The sequence below is a fragment of the Ananas comosus genome, linkage group 3 (assembly GCF_001540865.1).
Source record: "Ananas comosus cultivar F153 linkage group 3, ASM154086v1, whole genome shotgun sequence".
In the NCBI taxonomy this organism is placed as follows: Eukaryota; Viridiplantae; Streptophyta; class Magnoliopsida; order Poales; family Bromeliaceae; genus Ananas; species Ananas comosus.
Genome location: NC_033623.1, coordinates 12,304,489 through 12,328,624, shown reverse-complemented (window position 1 = coordinate 12,328,624; position 24,136 = coordinate 12,304,489). Strand labels below are relative to the sequence as shown.

Below are 24,136 nucleotides of genomic sequence, written 5' to 3'. Positions count from 1 at the left end.
CAGGCTCCGCCCAATGACATCTACGGGCCTCTTTTCTGAAATGGACATTTCATTTGGCCCATTATGCATTACAACCCCAAAAGTTGAGCCTCATTCAAGAATAATATGGGCCTTAAATCGGGCGTCAGGAGAAATGGAGTTGAATACATGGCCTATTATTTTGTTCGAAATTCGAATCGGAATCCGAATCAGAATCAGACCAAATGTCCGGGTCGATTTGAACTGGCGCCGACATTGATCAGGATCTAGCAAGAATCAACCGGTTCAAACTAATGAAAAAAGATGATTATAAATAAGCGGAGCCGTTCGTTCGAGATCCGACCCGTTAACACCGGTCCATTTCGCACGCACCAGCTCGGATAGCGCCCGGGCCCAGGAAAACACCATCTCTCTCTCTCAGGTCCTCTCTCTCTCTCTCTCTCTCTCTCTCTCTCAGTGCGTATACTACGACGAAGGCGAAGGAGCGATCTATTTACGGGGCGAAACTTAAAAAGGAAAAGGAAAAGGAAAAAGAAAAGAAGGAGAGCGCGCGCGGCGAGCCCTAAACCTCATCGTCGTCGTCTCCAACCCTCGGCTTCGCCCCCGCTCATCTACTCTTCTCCGATCACGATCTCGTCGCAGAGCGCTGTCTTAGGGTTTTCCTTGGTCTCCGCTTCCTTGCGAGCTCCGTATCAAGCCCTAACCCTCCTCTTCTTCTACTGATCCAAGACTCCTCCGCCCCCTCTCCCGTATGGACGTAGAAACGGGTGATCGGTACGGGAACAAGAGGATGCACAACAGGTTAGGGCCGTCCCACCCCACTTCGTCGTCGTCGTCGTCGGCGGCGGCGGCGGCGGCGGCGGCGGTAAACGACAGGGCGAACAAGGTGTGCTACCATTGGCGAGCGGGGCGGTGCAATCGCCACCCCTGCCCTTTCCTCCACAGCGAGCCCCCGGCGGCGCCCGACGGTGTCGGGGCATCGAAGCGGCCGAACAACCATTGGCGGAACCCTAACGCCGGCCCCCCTTCCAACTGGGGGAAGGGAAGAGGGGGCGGCGCCGCTGGAAGGGCTCCGGCCAAGGTGCCGGATCGGCCGTGTAAGCACTTCCTCGCCGGGAATTGCCCGTACGGCGAGAACTGCAGGTTCTTGCATTCGTGGTTTGTTAGCGATAGCTTCTCCTTGCTGACGCATCTTCAGGGGCACCAAAAGGTGGTTTCTTTGACCCCTTTTTGCGTTGTTTCTCAACTAAATTATAAGATCCAATCTTGAACTCTCACGTTTTAATTTACCTTTTTTAACATGTTTAATTGCTTCGATTTTGACTTGGCGTTCTACTATTGTCACAATTAGACGCAAATTTTCAGGACTTGTTAAATTTGGATGCCAAACTTCACAAGAATGAGTTGACATTATAATGTGGTTTCTATATCTGAACAGCTTGTAAGCTTAGTCTAAATAAAAACCAAAAGAAATATATTTTATTTATCTAAAGTTGGCACTTTATTGGAGAATTTACTGAATATATGTAGTTCTTTTAATGGAGTGTAACCAACTTTACCTGCTAATTCAGTTTTGTGAAGATTTTCATCTGCCAAAACCCTAAAAAATCGGACCTATTTGAGACGAATAAAATGTAAGGGTGAAATTGACGCAATTGAAAAAGGATATGGGGTGATCGAGATTGGTAGTATAGAGGTGGTTTTTGTAATAAGCTTATTTTCTATTCAGAAAGTACCTCTCTCTTCGATTCTTTGTTATGGGTTTGGGTGATTTGGTTCAAAATTGACGTATGACATATTGGCAGGTTGTTACGGGGATCGCACTTCCATCAGGGTCGGACAAGCTATACTCAGGTAGCAAAGATGAATCTGTTCGACTGTGGGATTGTCAGACTGGGCAGGTAGCTGGGCACTTGGCATTCTTTGAAACCCTTGAAACTTGAGATTATGTAGGCTTTAGTCAATTACTTGTCTATGTTAGTGTGCCGGTGTCATCAACGTTGGAGGTGAAGTTGGCTGTATGATTAGCGAAGGGCCGTGGATATTCATTGGTATTCCCAATGCTGTTAAGGTAAAATTTCAAAAGTTTCTGTTACATCTATCAGTGAGCTCATGCATCTTGCTTTTGACTGGAATTAGTTTATGACTTCTTTTTATCGATTGTGTTTTCTTCTCACTTTGGGGAGATTTAACTTTCAAAATTTACTATTATACCATCATTGTTTTTGTGGCTCTGCAGGCATGGAATACACAAACGGGAACAGATCTAAACCTTAGTGGGCCTACTGGACAAGTCTATGCTCTAGTAGTTGGTAACGAGATGCTCTTTGCTGGTATACAGGTATATTTTTCCTTTTCAGCTGCTTTTAGTTAATTTGCTTACCGAGTGTGTTCAGTTATGAATAATCAAAAAGTATGTGGGTAAAAGTTATATGCTTTGTTGTAGGATGGAAGAATTTTGGCATGGAAGTTTAGTGCTGTAGGGAATTGCTTTGAGCCAGCCGCTTCTCTTGTTGGCCATAGGCTTGCTGTGGTCTCGATGGTTGTTGGAGGGATGAGGCTTTACTCTGGTTCAATGGATAATACTATAAAAGTAAGAAAGCTTATGCCTTTTTAAGCTCCATTACTATTCAGTTCCAAGCATAATTGATGAAATTGAGATTGTTCTATCTGTCCTTATTATCACCATATCCTAAGATTGCAAACTGGGGGTATCTTCTCTAGTTTTTGTGGGATATGGTATCAGAGCCTCTGGTACACGTAAAAGAGCTAGATTCAGCTAGTGAAAAATGTCTCAAAAGTAAAATTAAAACAAAACATGTAGAGAACTATCTGGCATTAGATCAGAGCTAAATAGAGTCGTACTTCAGTTCTGCTAGAGTGGTGAGGACTTTTTGGGGGTTTCTTATTTAGTTACCGAAGTTGGCTGTTTGCAAGGTGGAACTTTCACTCTCATGAATTTGTTAGCTACAGAGGGATGCCAAAATACCAATGTTTAAAGTTCTATTTCACGAAGAGATCCAGGGTTTGGTAGAAATGTTAATTGAACTTGTTGATTTTGGTTGAGACTCATTAATTTTGATCAAATTCACTGTAGGTAGGTGCTGATTTCTGTGTTAGTCCACGATCTTTCAAATTTTAACCCAAAAAGTTTGACCCAAAAAGTTTGGTTTAGGTCTGAATCTTCACGACTATGAAGCCAACATGCCTGAACAAGTCCTTTTGAAATTCTGAATGCATATAAAAAAAAAATGATTTGTAGCTCGAAAATACTTTTGCTTCTTAAACTAAGGTGGTAAAGCATCATTGAGTTGTATGGTCAACTAAAGTTGTGTCAAAGGTGTTTTCCCTGCTTAGACTTTTATTTGATTAACTTAATCTATGTTTGTACTGACAATATGCTGTAATTTTGTGTTATGTAAAATTCAAATGAAACTAAACTTGGACAATTTACCTTTCTTTATTGCCTATTTGGTAATGTATAGTGCGAGATGTTCACTGATATGTTAAATAGGACTATTTTCATGCTGTTACTTCATTCTGTGCTACTATTAATTTTGGATCGAAAGCTTTTAATCTTATAAATGTTTCCAGGTATGGGACCTTGCAACTTTCCAGTGTATTCAGACCCTTTCTGACCATGAATCAGTTGTTATGTCAGTTCTTTGCTGGGATCAGTTTTTATTATCTTGTTCATTGGACCAAACAATAAAGGTTGGGTTTTCTTGGTAACCTCGACCTTTCTTAATAACTAGCTTTATTCCTAGCTCTAAATTCTTTTTATGTCTGATCAACTCTCAGATGGATTGTATTGTTCATAATTACTATTCTTGTCCATCCAGGTTTGGGCTGCTACGGAAACTGGGAACCTTGAAGTAACGTATACACATAAAGAAGAACATGTATGTCCTTTTATACTGAGAAAATATCTTTTGAATTTTGTTACTGCAATTAAAGTAATTTCACGTGATTACCTTATTATTTTAGTCCCCTAAATTGTGAAATTCGGTTTTGTTGTATCACATGGAATTGTGTCAAAAACCATGACATTGTAACAAAAGAAGTCTGTCTAATCTTTAACATAGGGCGTTTCTTACCATGTTGAAATTATTAATCTCCTAAGAACTTATTTTCTTTTGAAGTTTCACTATGTTTCTTCCCTTAGTTTTAGCTGCACAAGGTAGCAGGAATAGTTGTCCAGCACGTGACAATTCAAATTGTATTACTGAATCTTATTAAATAGAAAAGGTAATGACAAGTTATGCAAGTCCTTCAATAGTTTGTCTCTTTTTCGTGCACACTTTTTGGACAAGAATTTATGGATAGATAGTTCATGCGGACTCAAACCAGGAACCTTGAGAACGTGTTAGTACTGAAAGTAAAGTTATTATATAACTGATTTGGAATCTTAGCTGCCAAGAGATATGTGGTAGCTAGTGAGAAGCTCCTTTCATGAAGAAAGAAGTTTGTTGAGGTCTGCACTAATGCAGGTAAATTCTAGTTAAGGGAAGTTCTCGTACTTGAATCTAGATGGAGTCAAGATTTAAATTTCTTTATATAGTTTCTGTTTTCTCGGATTTCTAATATCGGCTGCAAGTTTTTTGGTAGAGTCCCATTTTACATGAAATTAGTGGTGGGCTAAGGTATTCTATATTTACTTCCCATGAGATATACAAACACCCTTGCAATTTGAACTTTCATGCTTTTGCAACCAGGCTCCTAACCCTCTTACTTTTGAGCCCCCTCAACTTCACTTAATAGTGTAATCAATCCTTCCCTTCTTAGAACATTAGTTCTCTAGCAGTTTCTTGCCACATTCTGCCGCATGCGTCCATCTTCGACGGAAACTGTTGAGATTGAATCTAATATACCAAATTGGTATGACATCAATCTCTAATGAATTTTGAGTCCAAGATGTAAGGTCATGGTTTTTGGGTTGTGATCCGACTGCGTGGCACATTGTACCTTAATGCTACCATTCTTGTCTTTGAATTTACATTCCTAGTGGCTTATCTTGCTAGTTGTTTTTTCCATAGCTATGCCTTATTTAATTTTACATAGCTTGAGCGCGTTGACCATTGCCACCTTAATACTGCTTTATCTGAGAATAAATTCTAACTAGGAAATATTCCTTCTCACTATTTAGATATTCCTTATTGACAACTATGTGTGCTTTAAGCGGACTCTGTAGGATTTCTTTTAATTTCAGTTGGTATCTTCTTGTTGTGGCAAAATTCTAGTATAACTTGCTTTTGAACTATTTTCTGTCTCAGGGAGTGCTTACACTCTGCGGGATGCATGATGCTCAAGCAAAACCTGTTTTGCTATGTTCATGGAATGACAACAGCGTCCGCCTCTATGACCTGCCATCGTAAGTTCCCTTGAACTACTAGATGATCTTTATAACTGAGATTCTCACCAGATGCTATATCATTAGTTTTAAAAAAAAAAAAATACTATTCATGTTTGTAGGTTCAGTGAGAGGGGTAGAATATTCTCCAAGGAGGAAGTGAGAGCGATCCAAATTGGCCCCGGTGGCTTGTTCTTTACTGGTGACGGAACTGGTGAACTGAAGGTGTGGAAATGGTTGGCGCCGAACGAGAGGTCAACTTCTTGAGTGTAGGCTGAAAAATAAGGAAGTCTTGTATTTTATATTCATTTTCTCATGTAATTTATGAGGAATTACTTGAGGTGCAATGGAAGTCGAGATGTACTGCAGGGCAATGTTAGCATTTGCGTATTGATCTTCTGTTGTTTTCCATCCAAGCACTTGGTCTCAAAAGAACTCGTATTGACAGTGTAGCTGCAGAGAAGGGAGTAAACTCGCATTGCCGCATTAGGTTTATGTAGGAGTGGTGATCATTTATGTACCATAAGAGAAGGAATAATTCCAAATTCGTGAGTTGTTTTATGTTGCAAATGGTACATAAGAGAAGGAATAATTCCAAATTCGTGAGTTGTTTTATGTTGCAAATAGCAAGAACTAAATCTGCCTCATTGGAAGGGCCACTTAACACTTGATCTAGCAGGTAAATGCTGTTCCATATTAATGTCAGATAAAAAGGACTTTTAGTTACGGCGTAATAACGCGTTGCAATCGATAGATGAAAATGAATCTGCAAGTGATGAAAGTTCCAGCGCTGCCTATAACTGACTGGCTTTCTATGACATGCCGTCGCTGGTGCCACGAAGAAAGCAAGGAAGCAGCAAAATTTGCTCATGATCAGCTATGATAATTTTTCTGATTATCACACTTTCGAAAAGCAAAACAAAAAATGGCAGAATTGAGGCTCCAAGCAGCCATCATAGATCATAATCCCTGCCTTGTATGATGTGCAATGACTAGCAAAGATTACAATCCATGCTATTACGTGAATGCATACCATAACTGAAATATTTAAAGAAACGGAAAGATAACAACAAATTAGTCTTACACGTACTTCATTTGTCAAAAAGAATTGCTTCCCCATAGCATATATGGATTTATATTAAAGTCCGAGTACTTATTACATTCCACCTCTAGAGCACCATGTGTGAATAACCAAAATTGGTGCACATAAAAGGCTATATCGCTTTGGTCTGTATAATATCCAATACATAAAACTATATAGCACAATGACCAATAAATGCAAGAATTCCTCTCATCTATTCAATACTCCAGCGCTACTTTCAACTTTATACAATTAGAAAATGAAGAGGGATAGGGAAAGGACCAAAAGAATGTGATACAATTGTATAAACCTTTGCCTGAACTATAGCACATTTCAAATGGACACTTGGACTTGAAAAATTTTGATTTTACTACCTTACCTTTCGTTACTTTTGATTTCAGAACACTCCGTCATGTTCTGTTAGTATTTGATGGTTTAGTCAAAAAGTTAGAGAATATCCCATCATTTAACAGGATAAAAACGTTAGATTATAGAATATTCCATCAAAAAAGTTAAAAAAACCACTGAGTAATAGCCTTCAAAAATGGTTAAAACAAACGTTTCAAAAGGTTAGGCAGTAAAATCAAAATCTTGAAGTTCATGTATTCATATCGACATATGGACTATAGTTCAGATAAGGCCTGTACGTTTTTTACCCAAAAATAATTCGTCTCTGCATTGTCGGCCCAGGCATCTCAGTGGTAAGTTCGTCTACTGAGGTTTTCTGATTTAATGGTGCTGATTTGAACCATCGCTATGTACAGTCTGACATTTAACCCATGAATGTTGATGCTTTGAGTTATAGAGTGTGATAAAGTTTTTTCTCAACTATTGATCCAAACTCAGTTGAGAGCATCTTAGCAGCACCAACAACACACTTGCGGTATGAGAAATCATCCATTGTTCCATCCTTCCTCACTAAGATAAAGCACCGTGAACATCGATGAGTTGGGTGGTGTCCAATCTAAGGCAAATATAAAGGGGGGGAGAAAAGAAACCAAGATTAGCAGTAGATAACCAAATAAAACATACCGTTTCAAATGGAGAAAAAAAACTGATTGAACCAAGAGAAGTAGCACAATGTACCAAAAGATGTTAACACGACTGAAGACCAGCATAAATGTTATATTACCTTAATATCTTGCACCCCAACTCCAATCTTCTCATCTCTTTTGGGATGATATTTTAGTGCTTCCATGAGAGATGATTTATCTTTTTCACCGACAATACCATCGTATGGGTACCTTCAAATGGATGTAACTCAGTTAAAAGGATAACTTCGACTTAAAACCTACTAAATGAGATGGCTATAAACAACACGATTAGACAAACGAACAAAACTGTAGCAGAATGACTCTCGAGAAGATAGACCAGTTAACAAATGAAATTTGTTCTCATGACAAACTTCGTTCCTAACAGTTTGAGGATAAAATATGCTCATCATCGTCTAACGGATTTGTCATTCACCAGTTAAGTCCACTCAGCCATCTCTACTAATTTCAAGTCGAAAATTTTCATAATATGATTTACATTGCCAACAATGAGTGCTTTTGTCGTACAATTTATTGGACTAATTAGTACTTTAAAATGTCTTTTAATGCCGAAAATTGTATCTTACTTTTGGAATGGTGTTAGGAATGATACTAGCTTAAATAGGAATCAACTTATTTTAATAATTCATGTTGAAAATCTTCCTAGTGTAGATTACAAATTACACATTCAGAGTAGATGAATTACTGCAAACTCATTCTGAACGTAATAGCTACGAGAGAAATACAGGAAAAATATATAGGTAATCTAATATGAATTGCACGACATTGGATTAAGCAAAAAGAAGTAAACAGAAAATGAGGAAAATGAGAAAACACTTACTCATGTAGCATTGCGCGCAAGGAGGTACACATATCCACGATGCTGGCCCATGAACCAACTTTTCTCATTAGGAACTCCGATTGAACAGCCAACTTTTTGGGCCGGCCTTCCGTTTGAGTTGCCCCCTTGTTGAAATTACATTTCCACTTGTCTTTCTTGCCAGCATGACCATTGGCAAAAGTAGGAATGTTCAATCTCCATTTGGAATTACTTCGATTTGAAGCTCTACAAGCTACAGCAGACTCAGGTTTAGGTTCCTCAACTTTAAGATTATGCAATACTTTGTAGATACTCTCTGATTTTTGAAGCTGAGGCACCTGAGAGAGAATGAGAAACACCTGAGCAAAATGAATCTATATAATAATCCCAAAGTTATAAAAATAATACATGTACATTGGCAAAAGAGACAGATGATACAAGATTGTTAAGGCTGGAGACTATAACAGAAATAGATATTTACTAGATGACTCACAAAGACTTCACCAGAAGGCTTTGACTAAAACAAGTGGTTCAACAAGGAAAGGCATATAATCCACATCCCAGTTAGTTGCAGTATAAGCAAAGACAACGATTGGCCAATAGAAAAGCCAGTTAGTTGCAGTAGAAGCAAAGACAACGATTGGCCAATAGAAAAGCATGACAAGAAATTTTAGTAACCAGTTAACAGACGGAAAGTTCAACTCTTGCCCGAAATATTAAGAACATGGAGTTCGATAATATGGTCTTCAATACAACTAGATAATTGGTATGAACAAGTGCTATACCTTTTGCGAAAAGATAATTTCAAACGGTCCTCCAGTTCCAACAGGAGGTTCTTTTCCCCAGGAGACAGCATCTAAGATGCCACAGAGTTCATCTACTGAACCTTTCTTTGCAGCATTGATAAAGTTATTTCCAGGACTCTGCATTAATTCCCCTTAAACAGTCTATCAAAGAATGCTAAACAAAAATCAATCTAAGAAGCAAAATTCCCCTTAAACAGTCTATCAAAGAATGCTAAACAAAAATCAATCTAAGAAGCAAATACAATAACAAGAGCCTTAAATGGACACTATACTCACGGAAAAACAAGCATGAGAGAAAGGAGATGAGATGGATAAACGGTTCCTTTGCTGTTTTAAGCCTTTAGTGCTTAATCCATGAAATTCTCCAGTTACTGAGAAGCAGTCAGCAACAGTAACCAACTGCTCCTGATGTATATGCCTACCTATACCGGATGTTGCTGACTTCAAAGACTGCAAAACACATATTGGGTACAATGACTTGGCAGAGATATCAAATTCTCTAAAGAAAAAAAAATGATAAGGCCTCTTACTTTTAAGAAGTATTTCCAGGCTGCATCTATGCCATATACAGTAAATGTGTCATAAATACTTTCTGGGTGACTACTGTTCCAATCAATCAAATCCATTATTGGGATACAAGCATCTTGGAGAGTGCTCCAGAACCTTCCACGTGAACAACTCTCTGACATAGTAACTTTCAGCGAAAGTTCAGTAGAATCAGGCTGACATTGAATTTCCACATGCTTAATTCCCAAGAATCCTGTACACAATACTTAAAGGATGAGAAGAAAATAAGAAGAACAGTCTATTTTACAGTTTTTCTTAAATCAGTATTTTCAAAAGAAGCAAAAAGTTATGCTTCAATAATGAATTAATTGAAAAAAAGTTTCAGCAAAATTCACAACATAGACAAGATCATAATATACTGACCACTTTAGCCCGATGAAATATTACAATCAAGAGGCCAATTCTGCTGAGAGAGAGAGAGAGAGAGAGAGAGAGAGAGAGAGATTTCTCAAAAACGGCATCACTCATTGTGCAGGGAGGGTAACAACAAAATATAAAAAGAAAAATTAAACATATAGCATTGAGCCAGGTGAGAATCCAACGTTAGAACCGTAAGAATCAAGATGAAGCTCATGTAATAATAAAAGGAAGATCTCTTAAGAATTCTAAGGTTGGCAAAATACTGATCAAAATCTATTCAAGCCGTCAAATTTTTATAAAGTAATTATTACTAAAAACATTAGGATTGGAGAATTTTGCAAGATAGGAGTAAGTGCAAGATTTCCAATAAGATGAACAAGTAGGATACTCATAGAACTTTATGGCGCTAAATCATCATGAAAATTGGAGCTTCTACTTTTGGGCCTTAAAATCATTTGTACTTCCAGCTACAGCAGAAGCACTAGACTATACTGCCAGTCAACATACATTTGACTGTCCTGAAAAAGAAGCAAGGCCAAACAGGTATGAAGTTGGACAAAAGAAGGCTCACAAAAGGTGAATGATTTAGAGAAAAATAATAAAGGAGTAACAGTATGAAGATTGAAGAAAAAATTTAAATAGAAGACGACCTCTGCTTCTGAATTCATAATGTAGTAAAAGAAAGAATTACTGCGCCTCATGTAGAATTTGCTTTATGAAGAAATACAATAACTCAACCAACCTAGGTGACACACAAGATCGGCATAAGAATCTCCATAAACTAACTTAGGCAAATGAGGGCCTACAACTGCAAATGTAAGGCTTCTTTAGATCGTTATTAAGAGAAACCAAATATTTAGTTTCGGGCCTAAACTCAGATTGGTGCCCACCGTCCACCAAATTGGAATGTTTAGGAAATTCAATCAAAGCTTCAAAACCATAAAAAAATCATTAAAAAACAAAAAAAAGGGAGGAAAAACATAAGTTTCAAAAAACAATTAAAATACAATATGGGTTAGCTAAAGGGTAATAAAATTGTGTGTAAATGATGACCTTTAACAAGCGTATTCAACAGGATCAGAATCACTACATCTTTTATAGTATCCAACTGTGTGACAGAGTCCAGAACCTCTGCTGCCACTGCAATGCAAACTGTCTGATCAAGTTCGTCATGCTCATCAAGTAAGGGACAATTCCTGTTGCATTGCATATTAATACCTCAAGATAAGGGCAAAGAGCTAAAACAGATGAGCATTAAAACTGACAAATAGCCAAGAACATGATGAACTATGCTTTTAAACCAAATACAATTAGAAAATAAAGCTAGAATAATTCTAGAAATAAATGGAGTTGTTCACTTCCACCCACATCGTTTCCGGCGACAGAACAAATTTTCACGATTTCACAATATCATTTGCCAAGTGATCCAATGGTGTCAAATTCATCTTACATTAGCCACATAAAATTGTCAATTCTTGAAACACTTAAAGACTAGGCAAATGATATTGAATAATTATGAAATTTGAAACCAAAAAAGTTCATATACCCTAGATCATGTTTAATAGTGCTGATCATCGATTTAGATGCCCTATTGCCAGAAACGACGCAAAAGTAAATGGACTCATTCATTTCGAAAAGTACTCTACCCTAGCTCTGCATATACACACACAAAAGTAACTGAGCTACCCGCTAGTATCGAGATCGAATTATCTCTGTAAACGACGTTTAATATTTCACATTTGCAATAAAAAAAAATTTCCAACTTAGTCAAATTTTCATTCTTGTAACTTCAAGAGCTATTTATCGATCTATTCTGCTATCTACATGATTGGCCGCTATATTCTCAGTAAATTACTCTCAGTTTTGTAATATTTAAATTTGCAATTCTACATTCTATAGCTCAAACTTCATCTTACAGATATGATTTTTATTATATTTATGTTATAGAAATCATTAAAAAGAAGTACAATAATGGCATGGCATAAAGCTTAAAAAGCTTCATCCTTGCAGTAGCAAAATTATTCACCAACGTATGCTAGGATAGAGTATAAATTTGTCCACGTCCACTGATCCGCCCCTCATTAGCTTTCGTATTTATGCAATTTTTATTCATAATTATTGAAAGTGCAAAGGCAACCGAAACTACTAAAATTAAAGTAACGAACACCAGCCCATGCTAGTTATAATGGTGGACAACTAGAAAAGGCAAAAGCTAAAACCCTACATAAGGATACATTAATACATAATACTTTTCAAAAAAAGAAGAACAGAGTAATGCACTAGGATTTTAATGTCTAAGAGATAACTGCTTGAAATAATAGTGAATATACATGTCTATTACTAGAAGACTATTGAACCACCAACAAAGACAGATAAAAATGTCATCATCACATGCAAAGCTCAAAATTTGCATGTGAAACATGTAGAGAATCTAAAGATTTCTAAAATTAATGGAAAAACAATTACAGAATGTTAAAGGACTTACTTTTTTGTTATACACAAAGCTGGCAGTACTCCGGCTGACTTTTCCCTCATAAGGCTGTAATTTTCCATCAGTTTATCAATTACACGTTGTACTTGTAATCTTTTTTTCTTCAGTGTTTCCTGGAGTTTCATAATTATGTGAAGCAAAACAAACATAGAAAGTCATAGATTTATCAAACAGAAAATGTGCAAGCAAGATATTTTCCTCATGCTATTTACCTTGCTGATATGAAAATGAGTACTCCATGGGCTAATTTTTCTTCTCTGAAGAGGACATTCATACCTAAATCAACAGGCGGAAAAAATTGATATATAAATTTGAGACACACTAACAATCCAAAAGTATAAAATAAAAAAGAACAAAGAAAAGAGTATACTAACAAAATCATGACGGTGTTAACCATTTCAGAAAACAGAGTTATCTCGAGATGATTCTTAACTTCCAAGGCTCCATATTCGAAGCCATATCGATATCTTTGTAGTCCTTTAGATAAAACAAGTATTCCAGCATGGTCTCCATAAGTTCGGCGCTTACCACATTCTAATATCTCCTGTACAACAAATCCAAACCAGTGAGGATATATAACAGTACAGTTGTTTACAGGCATAAAAACAAAATACTTATGCAGATTTATTGAATAGCTAGAAAACAGAAAAGTATTTTATTATATGTGATTGAGCGAGACACAATGAATCCCCGCCCTCAGACACAATGAATCCCTACCCTCAGACAGGACCTAACCCAAATTACAAAGCACCATTGATGCTACTCAATGGTAAGAAAGGGTGTCTCCCTAAAATTTTTATTTTACTATTTTTTTAATCACATATATAATGTAAGATGAAAAATATTTTGACTTTTTAGTGAATGTATTCAAATTCTTTTTGGATAATATAAATAAATTATGTATGGCGGAAAATTTCTTTCCTTAAAATATATTAGCTATCAATAAAAATCTTATTAACTTTCATTCTAATGAGAAATATAGCAATATTTTTGCAAAATTAATACTTTATATAGAATATGAGTTATTATATTAACAATATTATATTTTATTAGGCGTGTCCATGCCGTGTCTATATTTTAATTTTTTTGAAGCTGCTGAGCCGCCATGTCCAAGTCGTGTCGTGTCCCATGTCCGTGTCAGTGGCGCCTAGGTAATATCTTATAGAACATAAAATGTAAATCAACTTAAGTCTCTGTCCATAGGCCATGTTTAAATGCCATAGTGTAGCCACAAAAAATTGAACAACAATAGAAGTTTGTGATCAATAATAAACCTACATTTACATAATAGATTAGCTTAAAACCAATGGAATTGCTTCCGAATATCCAATTTAGTAACACAAGATATGTAGTTGCAAGTTAAGTACCATGATGAACCTGCTGTTTTGCTACCATATGACAGGATTTAGCTTTCAGACTAACTAGTTTTAATAGGTCAGACAAAGTATCAAATTGTTTCACCCAAGGATATAAATGCCAAGGCGCACAGGTGTTTCGACCATAGTTGACATGACATGGAATGGTGCCGGCCAACATCTGGGCCCACTAGGATGACAATGAGCACGTACAGCTCCCACTAGCGCATAAGAGCATGCTTTGGGATGGCTCTATTTTGGCTTTTTTGTTCTAAATAAGATTTTACATTTAGGTTTTAAGTTTTTTTTTGCTAGTAAATATGACGATGCCAAAGCATGCTCTAATCCATGAAATTTACATCATTGCGGAACACTTAAATCCATGGTTCACCTTAGTATTTTCTATTTGCATACAGGTAGAAAGATGTAGTTTAAGATAGCCAATTGTAGTGAAAAATTTTCTTCCAGTTCAGCAACACAGCATGCTGTCCATAATGCTGTTGTATTTAAAAAGTAATACAATATATGAAGAAAATTTGGTAAAGTAGACAACCTTTAACTTCATGAGAGGGGAGTCCTCTAAACTATTCACTGGATGTTCAAGACCTCCATATGCTGCTTCTGAAATGGAGCTTGCAGCCCAAGAACCTACAGGAGCACCTAGTCCATTATATTTTTCCACTATGTGGTCATTAGATATAATACGAGAATGGGCATCTTCATGGAATATCTCATCAGATATATCATAAGAGAATTGCACTATTTGCTGCCCATAAGCACTTCTAACTGTTCCATCATAAGCAACATAGAGATCTCTCAAGTAAAATGAGAGTTTCCGTGTCAACGTTCCAGGAATCTCAGCATTCTCACCAAAGAAATTTGCACGACCTGATATCGCATGAAGAAAACACTCTAATGGGTTTAATCCCTGGAGAAAAGAACTTCTAATCACAGCATAAAAGTTACGCCGTTCTTCACATCGAATAGCATCCTGATCTCCACACTCCAATGCCTTCTGCTTATTCCACCAGCTGCAAGAAAGCTGTTGAGGGATCCTAAAAGGAAACGTGCTTGCTGAGAGTTGTAGGCCTAAACATAAACTTTGCTGGGCAAGTTTCGACAAGCTGCCCTTGCTTCCAGATTGTATCATTGACAACATTGAATTATCCTTGCTTACATAGTGATATACTGTCCTTTGAATATCACTAAAGACATCCTTAAATGCAGCAATAGAAGCCTTCCTAATTTGTAGATTGTTCGATAGAAAATGGTAATGGCTGACAGAATATGATGAATCTTCGCATTCATCTAGGCTACTTAAGAGAAATTCGATTCGAGGATCCAACAATAGCTGCTTTACTCTACAGGCATCCTCTGCCTCATCCAACCCAAAGTTCACTTCCTCGGTCATCTTTGTTCGTGAGTAAAAATCCGAAGCTAAGTATAGATCTGAAAGCGACACACTCAATCCTCTCATTGTTAGATATTCGCAAAGGAGTTCCTGAGCAGAACAGAGAAAATCAAGAGCCCTCCTCCCATAGGATTTGAACATGGTGGAGAAAATACTAGATGTACTGCTCTGTAGCCAAAAGGACATCTGTGGAGAGGAAAGGACTTCACCATCAATGATATGTAACTTTTTTGAATCTACACTGAAATCAATTCCAGGTGGAAGAAGCATGCCAAATAGTTGCTGGCCGGTCCACAGAGGAGAACCGAAATTGGGATATTTGATTATTGAGGGAAATGGCATATGAGAAGGACACAGCATTTCGAGGTGCTGCATTTCGTACTTACTTAAGAAAACATCAGTCCCTGTCAGTAAATATGCGGCGACTAAGCTATCATGGCTCAAGGAAACCAAACTTCTACCATCTTGTGAGTTCAAGAGCTGTTGATCTAAACCAACAAGCTCTCTAAGCTCTACTCTGGAGGGGATTGACTGCGGAATATAACCATGTAGACAGTCTCCGTCAAAATCCCCCAGTAAAGGAGCACAGCATAAAGGATTTATAGAAATGGCAAAATGGATCGGTAGTACTTTCACGGACAATGCAATAAGGGAATGCTGATGAACTGAAGGAGGCCGGTTGATCAAAATAAGATCACCATTTTCCAAAGGCCGATAAAATATATCACCAATTTGAAGTTGGTCTGGCTTTCGCACAGAAATAAGCTGCCCATCTCTCCGTGCATGGAGTTCCTCTTTGTTAAGGAGATGCAAATTGCAACTAGTGTTCAGCTTTTCCAAATTGTACGAGTTGACATGATCGCTTATAAGGAGGTTTTCTGCTAAACTTAGTGGAATGCCGATTTCATCTAGTTTTATCTTTGGATCGCCAACCATGACCAATCGGAATGCATAATCACTCCTTTTGCTAAGGATGACTTCTTTCAGCCATTTCAATCCAGATACTCCCGAAGAAATCGGCTCTCCATTTGAAGTACTAGAGTGAAGCTGCAATAAAGCTTTAGTAATATATAAATCAAATAGGCATATATATGTAATTGGCAAATAGTTATGCAACACAAATATCCTACATGCAGAGAAATCATAGGTTTGTGCTATGACAACTATTTTGCAAATTTGTCCCAAATTTGCTGCAGATGTCAACTGCTGAGAGTATTTAGTTTTGTTGAGGAGATCAAAGAATAACAACCTAAAAAGCTACATTAACTTGCTCTGGTATTTTTGCTTTTATAGTTAATTCCTGTATATGTGATGGTCTTTATCTAGGATAATTTATTTTGAGGACTGCTTTTAGAAAGTACTATATGCAATAGAATTATTCTCAGCCATCTCGATTGGAAAGCACTTCTAGCTTATCTTTACAACAGAGCCTCACTAATTAAAGTGTTTTATTTATTTTTTTTCCTGGCATGTAGCATATAAAAAAGCACACAATCATAATCATAACAATTATTTAAATTACAATCCAAGCCATGGGTATCAATTCAGCTTTGTAAAGACTGCATATAGGGGTAAAACCAAAAAGCCACCAGAGCATATGTTCACTACAATGTGTTAAATAGTAAAAGGAAGCCAAAAATTCAAATGTTCGACAAGAAATAATCAGGGAAAAGTTAAAATTTAAACAAAGCAAGGAAGATTTTCTTTTTTTTGCTAATAGACTTACAAAGAGGTTTAAAGTTAGTGGGTTTCTATTACGACTAGAGATCAGGTGCGCTGGTCATGGATGCAGAAAATGCAGTTTACAGGGATGCTCTCAAAGACATACTCAACAAAAGAGGCATTATGGTTTACGCAGATGAGCATGCATTAGTACAGGGAAATTTGTTATTATGCTTGCCTTCGACGCATTTAGGCAGTCCATCACTCGGTTCGAGACGTAGGAGCTTGCAAAAGCTCTGAACTGAGGATGCTGACGAAACTCATCAATTCTCCGGCTTACTTCAACCACCTTTTTGTAAGCCTTAGTCCGTTCATCCCGCTTCAACAAGCAAAAGTATAGATTTTGAATGGCAAGAATAAAAAGAACATAAAAGAGAACTACGTATATGATAAAAAGTAATAAAAATAGATCCAACTTACAAAAGATAATTGTGGGCCATCAGCATGTGGATGAGATGTTTCCATCGCACGATGACTATTAGCAGTAACTGGGAGAGAAGAAAGGAAAAGCAACTCCCGCCTCGGTACGAACTGCTTGAGAAATTCTGGATCAAGTTGTTTCAAAAGATGAAATGCCTGAAAAAAAGGAAATGATCGAGATGGAGGAAGCAATGTAGAGAAAAAGAAAAAGAAAGAACAACGACAAGTATCTGCCAAGAGTCCAGGACCACCCGTATGGATCATATTCATTCATTCAGTTTGTTGATGCAGAACCAAAAGAAAAAGAAAAAAGGAAAAAAAGAAACAAAATCATACTGAAGGAAAAAATTGTAAAATGTGGTAATTATATCACTCAGTTTGTTGAAGTGCCAGGGTTGACCATTATTCTTATCTGGCTAAAACAGGTATTTAAAATATTGATTAGAAGCTGTAAGTGGAACAAATACTTAGTATATCCTTGTTTTCTCCTGCCAAATAAAGTGGCTAAAGATTATTTATCAACAACCTAAACTACTGCCGAAAAGACTCGTATTCAATTCAACATAAGACAGCTTTCAAACGAATAATATGTTTGGCAGCCAAAAAAGCTTCTTTTACTTGATACCACAAAAGTATCTTAAAACATGATGTAACCTAGTCGGCATTTTCACAAGCAGCAAACAGGACCATTCTCATGGATTTTAGGTTCCGTCAACTGTTTATGGAGTACAAACTTTGAGTATAATAAAGCTTTAAGATGTACAGTGAAAGAAATAACATTCTGTATTACACCACCACCCATATTGTATCCCAGACTTGGACCTCTAAGTTTCATTAACAACCAGACAACACTCTCCTACTATACAATAATTTGCTTTCTTTTTTGTTGCTGCCATAAAATCTGTAGTACTTTTTTACAAAATTCCATATTCTGAATAAAAGTAAACTGAAATGACTAGCATGCATTATAATTGAATTTGACTTCCTTCCCCATCCTAACAAGAAATGATATTTACTGCTGACTACATGAAGGTACAATAACAGAATTAAATAGAAATGTTACCTGGTGAGGAGAGAGTGTTATTCTGCTTGTTTTTAACTGTCGTTGTTGTTGATCCATTGGAATGAAATCCCAGTAATCTTGAGGCAATACTTCATCCATACTTTTATTCTGGAATTTCTTAGGAAGCTTTTCGTTAACTTCTGCAACAATTGAAAGATTTCGTTTTCCTACCATGTCTTTGGATGAGATCTTGAACCTCACGGAGGGGTACCTGTTGTTAGGAGTACTCTGAGAAAGATAGAAGAAATTTATTGTCAGTATGCACAAAAGCCAGATATCAAAAAATAACATAGGTACTCACCGCACAAAATTTGCAACTTGATTGCTTGTCCGTCCTTGCCCATCTCTTTGATCATGTAGTTCATGCATTCAAAGTGAAAAAACACCATTGTGTGCATTCAGATGTTAGTTGAAACTCATAAGCTACTGCGCAAAGTTATCTCGGATACAAAATAAATAAATTCATGAAATTTCCACTACATTTAGCAGGAAGAAGGGAAAGGAATGATTTTGTCAACAAAAATTACTTACACATAGTGAACCTTGAAATTAACTAGAAGAACCAATATATGACCATGAGGGTAAAGTAAGGTGATGGGAAGCAGAAGTTTTTGGGACACAGAAGACTTTCCAACATTTAAACGAAATTAAGAAAATGACCCAAGGAAAGGTAAGGTAAATGGACCATTACGTAAAATTAGATTGATTATGTGAAGCAGCCCTTGCATGTAACCACGCTGTAGGGGTTGATATAAAATTTTCAACTGAATTTGCTTGACGGAGAAAAAAAAAATCAAGATCAATTCAGTATTTGTAAATTCCAGTGTGGCATTGAAAGCTATCAGTCAAGCCAAAAGGACACTAATAAGTGTACAATATTGCGTCGATGTAGGCTAAGGTAGGGAGAAGAAATTACCTTTCGAAACTTCACACGCTTTTTAAGGTAGCAGATGCGAACTTTACTGCCGCGAGCTAGAATACCAGATAATAACAGTTTCGATTTGCAAATCTTTAACAATTTTTTCTGTAACCCACCAAGGTTCTTTTCAAGGGCCTTCAGAATTAAAAGATCACTTTCCACAAACTTTTCAGTAGCTTCTAACATAGAAGAACCCTGAAAAGAAATTGGGAGCATGAGGTAACAAAGCACAATAGATTCTACAAAGGCTACAATGATAAGCAAGCAGGGTATAAAAGAAAATATATAAATGTGATAGCACAACAAATTTCTTTATCTCTTTTTGTACTGGCATCAACATTGCAAGTCAGGATAGCCATCATCAATATGGAGGTTTAAATTTCTCAACAGAGAAACAAAAGAGATAAATTACTCAATAGAACAAGCAAACAAAACTGCTAACGGTGAATTAGCCTGATTCTGTAGTTGAAAGAAGCAAAATCATTTAATATAAATTTCCTATAACAAGATACGCTAGAAACATAGAATAATCACAGTAAGTGTGTTATAAAAAAATCAGGTGAACTGTGAAGATACCCAACCTTCGCTTCTTGATCTTGTTTAACAGACAAGCATCCGGGACAAATCTGATTCAAAATCTGAACAATTTCTCCAACAAAATAAGGATGATAAATTATTGCTGGCAACTTGATTGCACCAAAGTGACCTGATGACGAAAGTGTAATTAAATAACATGCACTACATATATATGTGAAACACGAAATCGTATGATGTTAATAATAGCATTACAGGCTCACCATCACACCCCCTCAAATTTTTGGATCCACATGTTGCACATTGAGACAACGCATTTGGCAACCCCAACTTAGCATTTGTCAGATCATTCGCTTCTACGATGCTCGCGTTGCTTAACTTTTCCTAATACAATCATCACAAGCTGTTTATTTAAATAGAAGTCTGGAAAAGAAGAGCATTAAGTGGTAAATAGTTCTTTGACATCCTCTCGGCACATGCAGTATCAAGTTGCAAATGATTGAAATGCACTAAAGATAAAATAAAGTGTCCCACTCCAGGCATTTCCACAAAAAATAACACATAGCCAATACAATATATGCCTAGGCAGGACTGATTTCATTTTTTCGCTACTAGGCTTTGCTGATCATATTTCTAGTAAAGAGATGAGAGTGCTTTTATTAAATAGACAAGTAAATATCTATTAATCTACAGATTTGGAAAAGCTTCAGTTTTCTAGCCCTTTTAAGCAACTAGTTAATGTTATGGATAACACATACGAATTTGTGCAACTTTACACATGCATATTTTAGAATACAGTAACAAAAGTTCTACGGCCTACCTATAACCTCAACAGCAGGTACCTGCCCTAGTATGACAAGTGGCTGAAGTTTAACTTGAAGCAACATTAAACTGTCTTTTACATATTTCCATGGTCTAAGACTCTTAAGGAATCTCAAAAATATTTAAGATTTGGGAGGAGTGGTGTTTAGCAAGAGGAATTTATATTACCAGACAAGGAGAAGAGAATGGCCAGGAAGAAGGTAAAAGATCGAGAGCAAGTTGAATTTCAAAGTATAGATAGGGAAGCGAGTGAGACGGTGTCCACAAATGATCCAAGAAGAGAGCATATATGATTGCAAATACATATAAAACAGCACACTAAAGAAACTCTATTATTAGATGTTTGAGATCTATAATTTAGAGAAATCGCTTACAATATCATCACCAGTCATTAGGTCAAACTTCAAGCCAGTCAATATGCCGGATGGCACTGCCTGTTCACCTATTTGTTCATCAGCCATGCTGAAAATAGATCTTTATTAGCCTGCATGCAAGAAATTACTCATCAAAAACCATATTATAATCAAGACGAAGCACCCTAGGACTGATATACATTTATTGCCATTAACATTCTGTAGAAGTGAAGGAATAACTGAATAAGACAAAAATGCAACAGAGTCATAATGATTCATAAAGAGGTAAAACTGGCTTGTACATAATAAGATCATTAAGTATAAAGCCAGAGATCAACATAAAGCAGTTCATGTACACAATGTAAAGCAATCCATGGAGTCGAGCAATAAATTTGTACACAGTATATCAATGGCACTGCAATTAAGAAATGAATGTCACCAACTCACCTTATGATTCAATATATAAAAATGCGGAAAGATGTTTGCAACAGCACATGATTCATCTCATGCTAAGAAAATGCCTCACCCTACAAAATATAATGCTCCATGTACATCTAATTTGCAACCTGTCCCAAACAGTGCATGTTTGAAAAAACATGCGCCATTCCCATGAATGTCGGAATATCAGGTTACCTCACAATTATGATCCATACGCACAAAATAACAAAATAAGGATCTTATAGATGCGGAGATAATAAAGAGCTAGCAAAAACTTTCTTTTGCATCAGATGCATATGTAAAAATGTGATCTTTTTTGCTTGTGGGCCCAGTTCAGATGCGGGAACATCTTGCTCAGCACACATCTCTTTTGTTTCTTAAAGAAACATGCAGTACATGGTGGAGGAGTGTGAATAGGTGCCCAGAAGAAGCCTGGTCAATTTTTTGGACTAAGATAAATAACCTCGTTATACTAAAACTAAACTCCTAGATTGCAATCACAAAAGGAAAATCGTCATGGAACACAGAAGAAAAACATCAAGACAAGCTCCAATTCCAGCACCCCACCGACCAATGCGGAACCCAAACAGTTTCTCACTATCTAAACAACCCCAGAGGGAACAAATAAGAGAGAGCGGGGAGGGGAGGGACACAGAAAATCCAAATCAAGGATCAAGCATAAACGGGACGAAGCACATTACAGAAGAATGCATTGCAATCGAGAAGCAAAAGAAGCAACAAAATAATAATCACCTGTAAAGGAGAGATTCTTCGTTCCAGGATGACCGCAAAATCCTTCCTTTCTTCCTCTCCTTTTCCTTCCTTTCAAAAAGAAAAAAAAGATTCGGTCGATACCATCAGAACCATAGGTCATTGTATTCAGAAGTAAAAAGCTTGAGAAAATCAACAAGGAAACAACACGGGGAACACAAAATTGGCACGAAAAACCGCAAGGAAGCCTAATTAAGAAGCACCAAACAAATCCCCAATCACAGCGTCCCACCAGGGCACCAACCACAATGCGGAACCAGAGCCGAGTTATTACGACCCCAACAACCCAAATAGCAACAAAAAAGAGCCCAGAAAACCAATAAAAGCCAAGAAAAATCGAATTAGCATAAAACATTGCGATCGAGAAGCGAAAAGGAGGGGACTTTCGTACCGAGATGACCTCAAGATCGCTCCTTTTCTTCTTCTTTCCCCAGTGGAGAGAGAGAGAGGGAGAGAGGCGATCGGAGAAACCGAGGAAAAGGGCGAGGAAACAGAGACGGGGGGCGATCGAGTGGGCACGGCGATCAAGAACACGAGGATCGATTGGTAGGGCGAGGAAGAGAGAGAAAACTCGAACTCCACGACGAGGAGTGGAGAGAGAGAAAGAGAGAGAAAGAAAGAGAGTCGACGACACGCCGCCGATTACTCCCAACAGCTACTAGTAGTAGTACTCCCCCCCTTCTCTCTCTCTCTCTCTCTCTACGAGTTTCTCTCTCTAAAGCTCTGTCTCTCTCTGCGAGTTTCTCTCTCTCCTCACTCCGAGTAGAATCAGGAGCGCGCTCTCTCTCTATCTCTATCTCTATCTCTCTCTCTCTCTCTCTAACTCTGTATCTCTCTTTTTCCAAGGTTTCTTTTTCTTCGGAAACCGAAGCGCACTCACGCGGGCGCGAGGAACGACTCGGAGGAAAACGCCCCCCGACGAGAGAATTAATTACGGGCCTGCCACCGCCTCTGCGGACGCGTCAACGTCACCGGCGATTATTTATTGCCCGGGAGCAGCGGTGGTGGTGGGTCCCTAGCAGCGTCCCCGCATAGAATAGAAATTTACTATGCGGGGTCCCATAAATATCTGGGGTAGAGGAACGGACGGCGGATGATGCGCTAGGGTTGCGGGGTGTGACGTGTCATTGAAGTTGGCGTCAGAGCAGTTAATTATGCGGGCACTTTTCCTTATCTTTTATTTTCTGTTTCTAGTTTTATATAATATATATATATATATATATAAAAGGATTAATATATAATATTTTATATATAAATATATCTATATTTATATCTATATCTATGAATTGAGTTAGAATACTTTTAGAACCATCACCCTCTTTATGTTATTAGGTTTTAGCCTTGGATCTACTTACTCATTACTGATAATTCTTGGATCAAATACTATTCCACCTACCACCACCTACCACCATCATCTCAATCTTACATTTCTCCATTCAAGGACTAAAAACTCAAAAGCACCAACCTTTTGATGCTTTTGAGAGTATTCTAGTTCAACTCCTATATCTATTATTTATTATCTAGTATAGAAATTCCGACAATAACAAACGAAATTTAAAAAGAAATAAAATAATATTATCTATATATTTATCTATTTTATATTAAATTAAATTTGGAGTTTAAATTATGAAATAAATTTAATTTTTGATATCAAATTTGAATTAATAATTAATTTTTTTATTATAGTCGATCAAAATTATATTGATTTGAAATAACACTGTATGATATTGTAAATATTTTTTAATAAAATATAATATATTAATTTATAAATATAATTTTTAATATAAAATTTTAGATATATATAATGTACAAATTTGTATTGATTTAAAATAAATTATAATAA

At 37.1% G+C, this 24,136-nt stretch overlaps 2 protein-coding genes across 4 annotated transcripts; one reads left to right on the top strand and one right to left on the bottom strand.

Moving 5' to 3' along the window:
• On the top strand, window positions 406-5,944 carry LOC109707979 (zinc finger CCCH domain-containing protein 17-like). Its single transcript, XM_020229534.1, has 9 exons — window positions 406-1,189; window positions 1,785-1,880; window positions 1,961-2,050; window positions 2,219-2,320; window positions 2,426-2,572; window positions 3,574-3,693; window positions 3,822-3,881; window positions 5,253-5,350; window positions 5,452-5,944. The coding sequence occupies exons 1-9, from the start codon at window positions 731-733 to the stop codon at window positions 5,594-5,596; spliced, it is 1,317 nt and encodes a 438-aa protein (XP_020085123.1). The 5' UTR covers window positions 406-730; the 3' UTR covers window positions 5,597-5,944.
• Window positions 6,424-23,076, bottom strand: LOC109707561 (DNA-directed RNA polymerase IV subunit 1). Of its 3 annotated transcripts, none has more exons than XM_020228911.1 (21): window positions 22,685-23,076; window positions 22,276-22,344; window positions 21,106-21,215; window positions 20,173-20,293; window positions 19,957-20,081; window positions 19,373-19,570; window positions 18,758-18,802; window positions 18,457-18,684; window positions 17,394-17,549; window positions 17,152-17,292; window positions 14,394-16,298; window positions 12,860-13,029; window positions 12,698-12,761; window positions 12,480-12,598; window positions 11,048-11,190; window positions 9,598-9,827; window positions 9,344-9,517; window positions 9,047-9,184; window positions 8,283-8,599; window positions 7,543-7,654; window positions 6,424-7,374 (listed from the first exon to the last, which is right to left on the bottom strand). In XM_020228911.1, the coding sequence occupies exons 3-21, from the start codon at window positions 21,190-21,192 to the stop codon at window positions 7,210-7,212; spliced, it is 4,638 nt and encodes a 1,545-aa protein (XP_020084500.1). In that variant the 5' UTR covers window positions 21,193-21,215; window positions 22,276-22,344; window positions 22,685-23,076; the 3' UTR covers window positions 6,424-7,209. The 3 variants fall into 3 exon arrangements, with proteins under 3 accessions (XP_020084500.1, XP_020084501.1, XP_020084502.1); XM_020228912.1 differs by having other exon boundaries at window positions 22,276-22,340; XM_020228913.1 differs by lacking the exons at window positions 18,758-18,802; window positions 19,373-19,570; window positions 19,957-20,081; ... (2 more) ...; window positions 22,276-22,344; window positions 22,685-23,076 and having other exon boundaries at window positions 17,394-17,518; window positions 18,457-18,588.

Coding starts and splice junctions, on each gene's coding strand:
- LOC109707979 (XM_020229534.1), top strand. CDS start 731: ATGGACGTAGAAACGGGTGATCGGTACGGGAACAAGAGGATGCACAAC. Junction 1,881..1,960: donor GGGATTGTCAGACTGGGCAG/GTAGCTGGGCAC, acceptor TGTCTATGTTAG/TGTGCCGGTGTCATCAACGT. Junction 2,573..3,573: donor CAATGGATAATACTATAAAA/GTAAGAAAGCTT, acceptor AAATGTTTCCAG/GTATGGGACCTTGCAACTTT.
- LOC109707561 (XM_020228911.1), bottom strand. CDS start 21,192: ATGGCTGATGAACAAATAGGTGAACAGGCAGTGCCATCCGGCATATTG. Junction 18,685..18,757: donor CAAGTTGCAAATTTTGTGCG/GTGAGTACCTAT, acceptor TATCTTTCTCAG/AGTACTCCTAACAACAGGTA. Junction 9,185..9,343: donor TCTCTCATGCTTGTTTTTCC/GTGAGTATAGTG, acceptor GAATTAATGCAG/AGTCCTGGAAATAACTTTAT.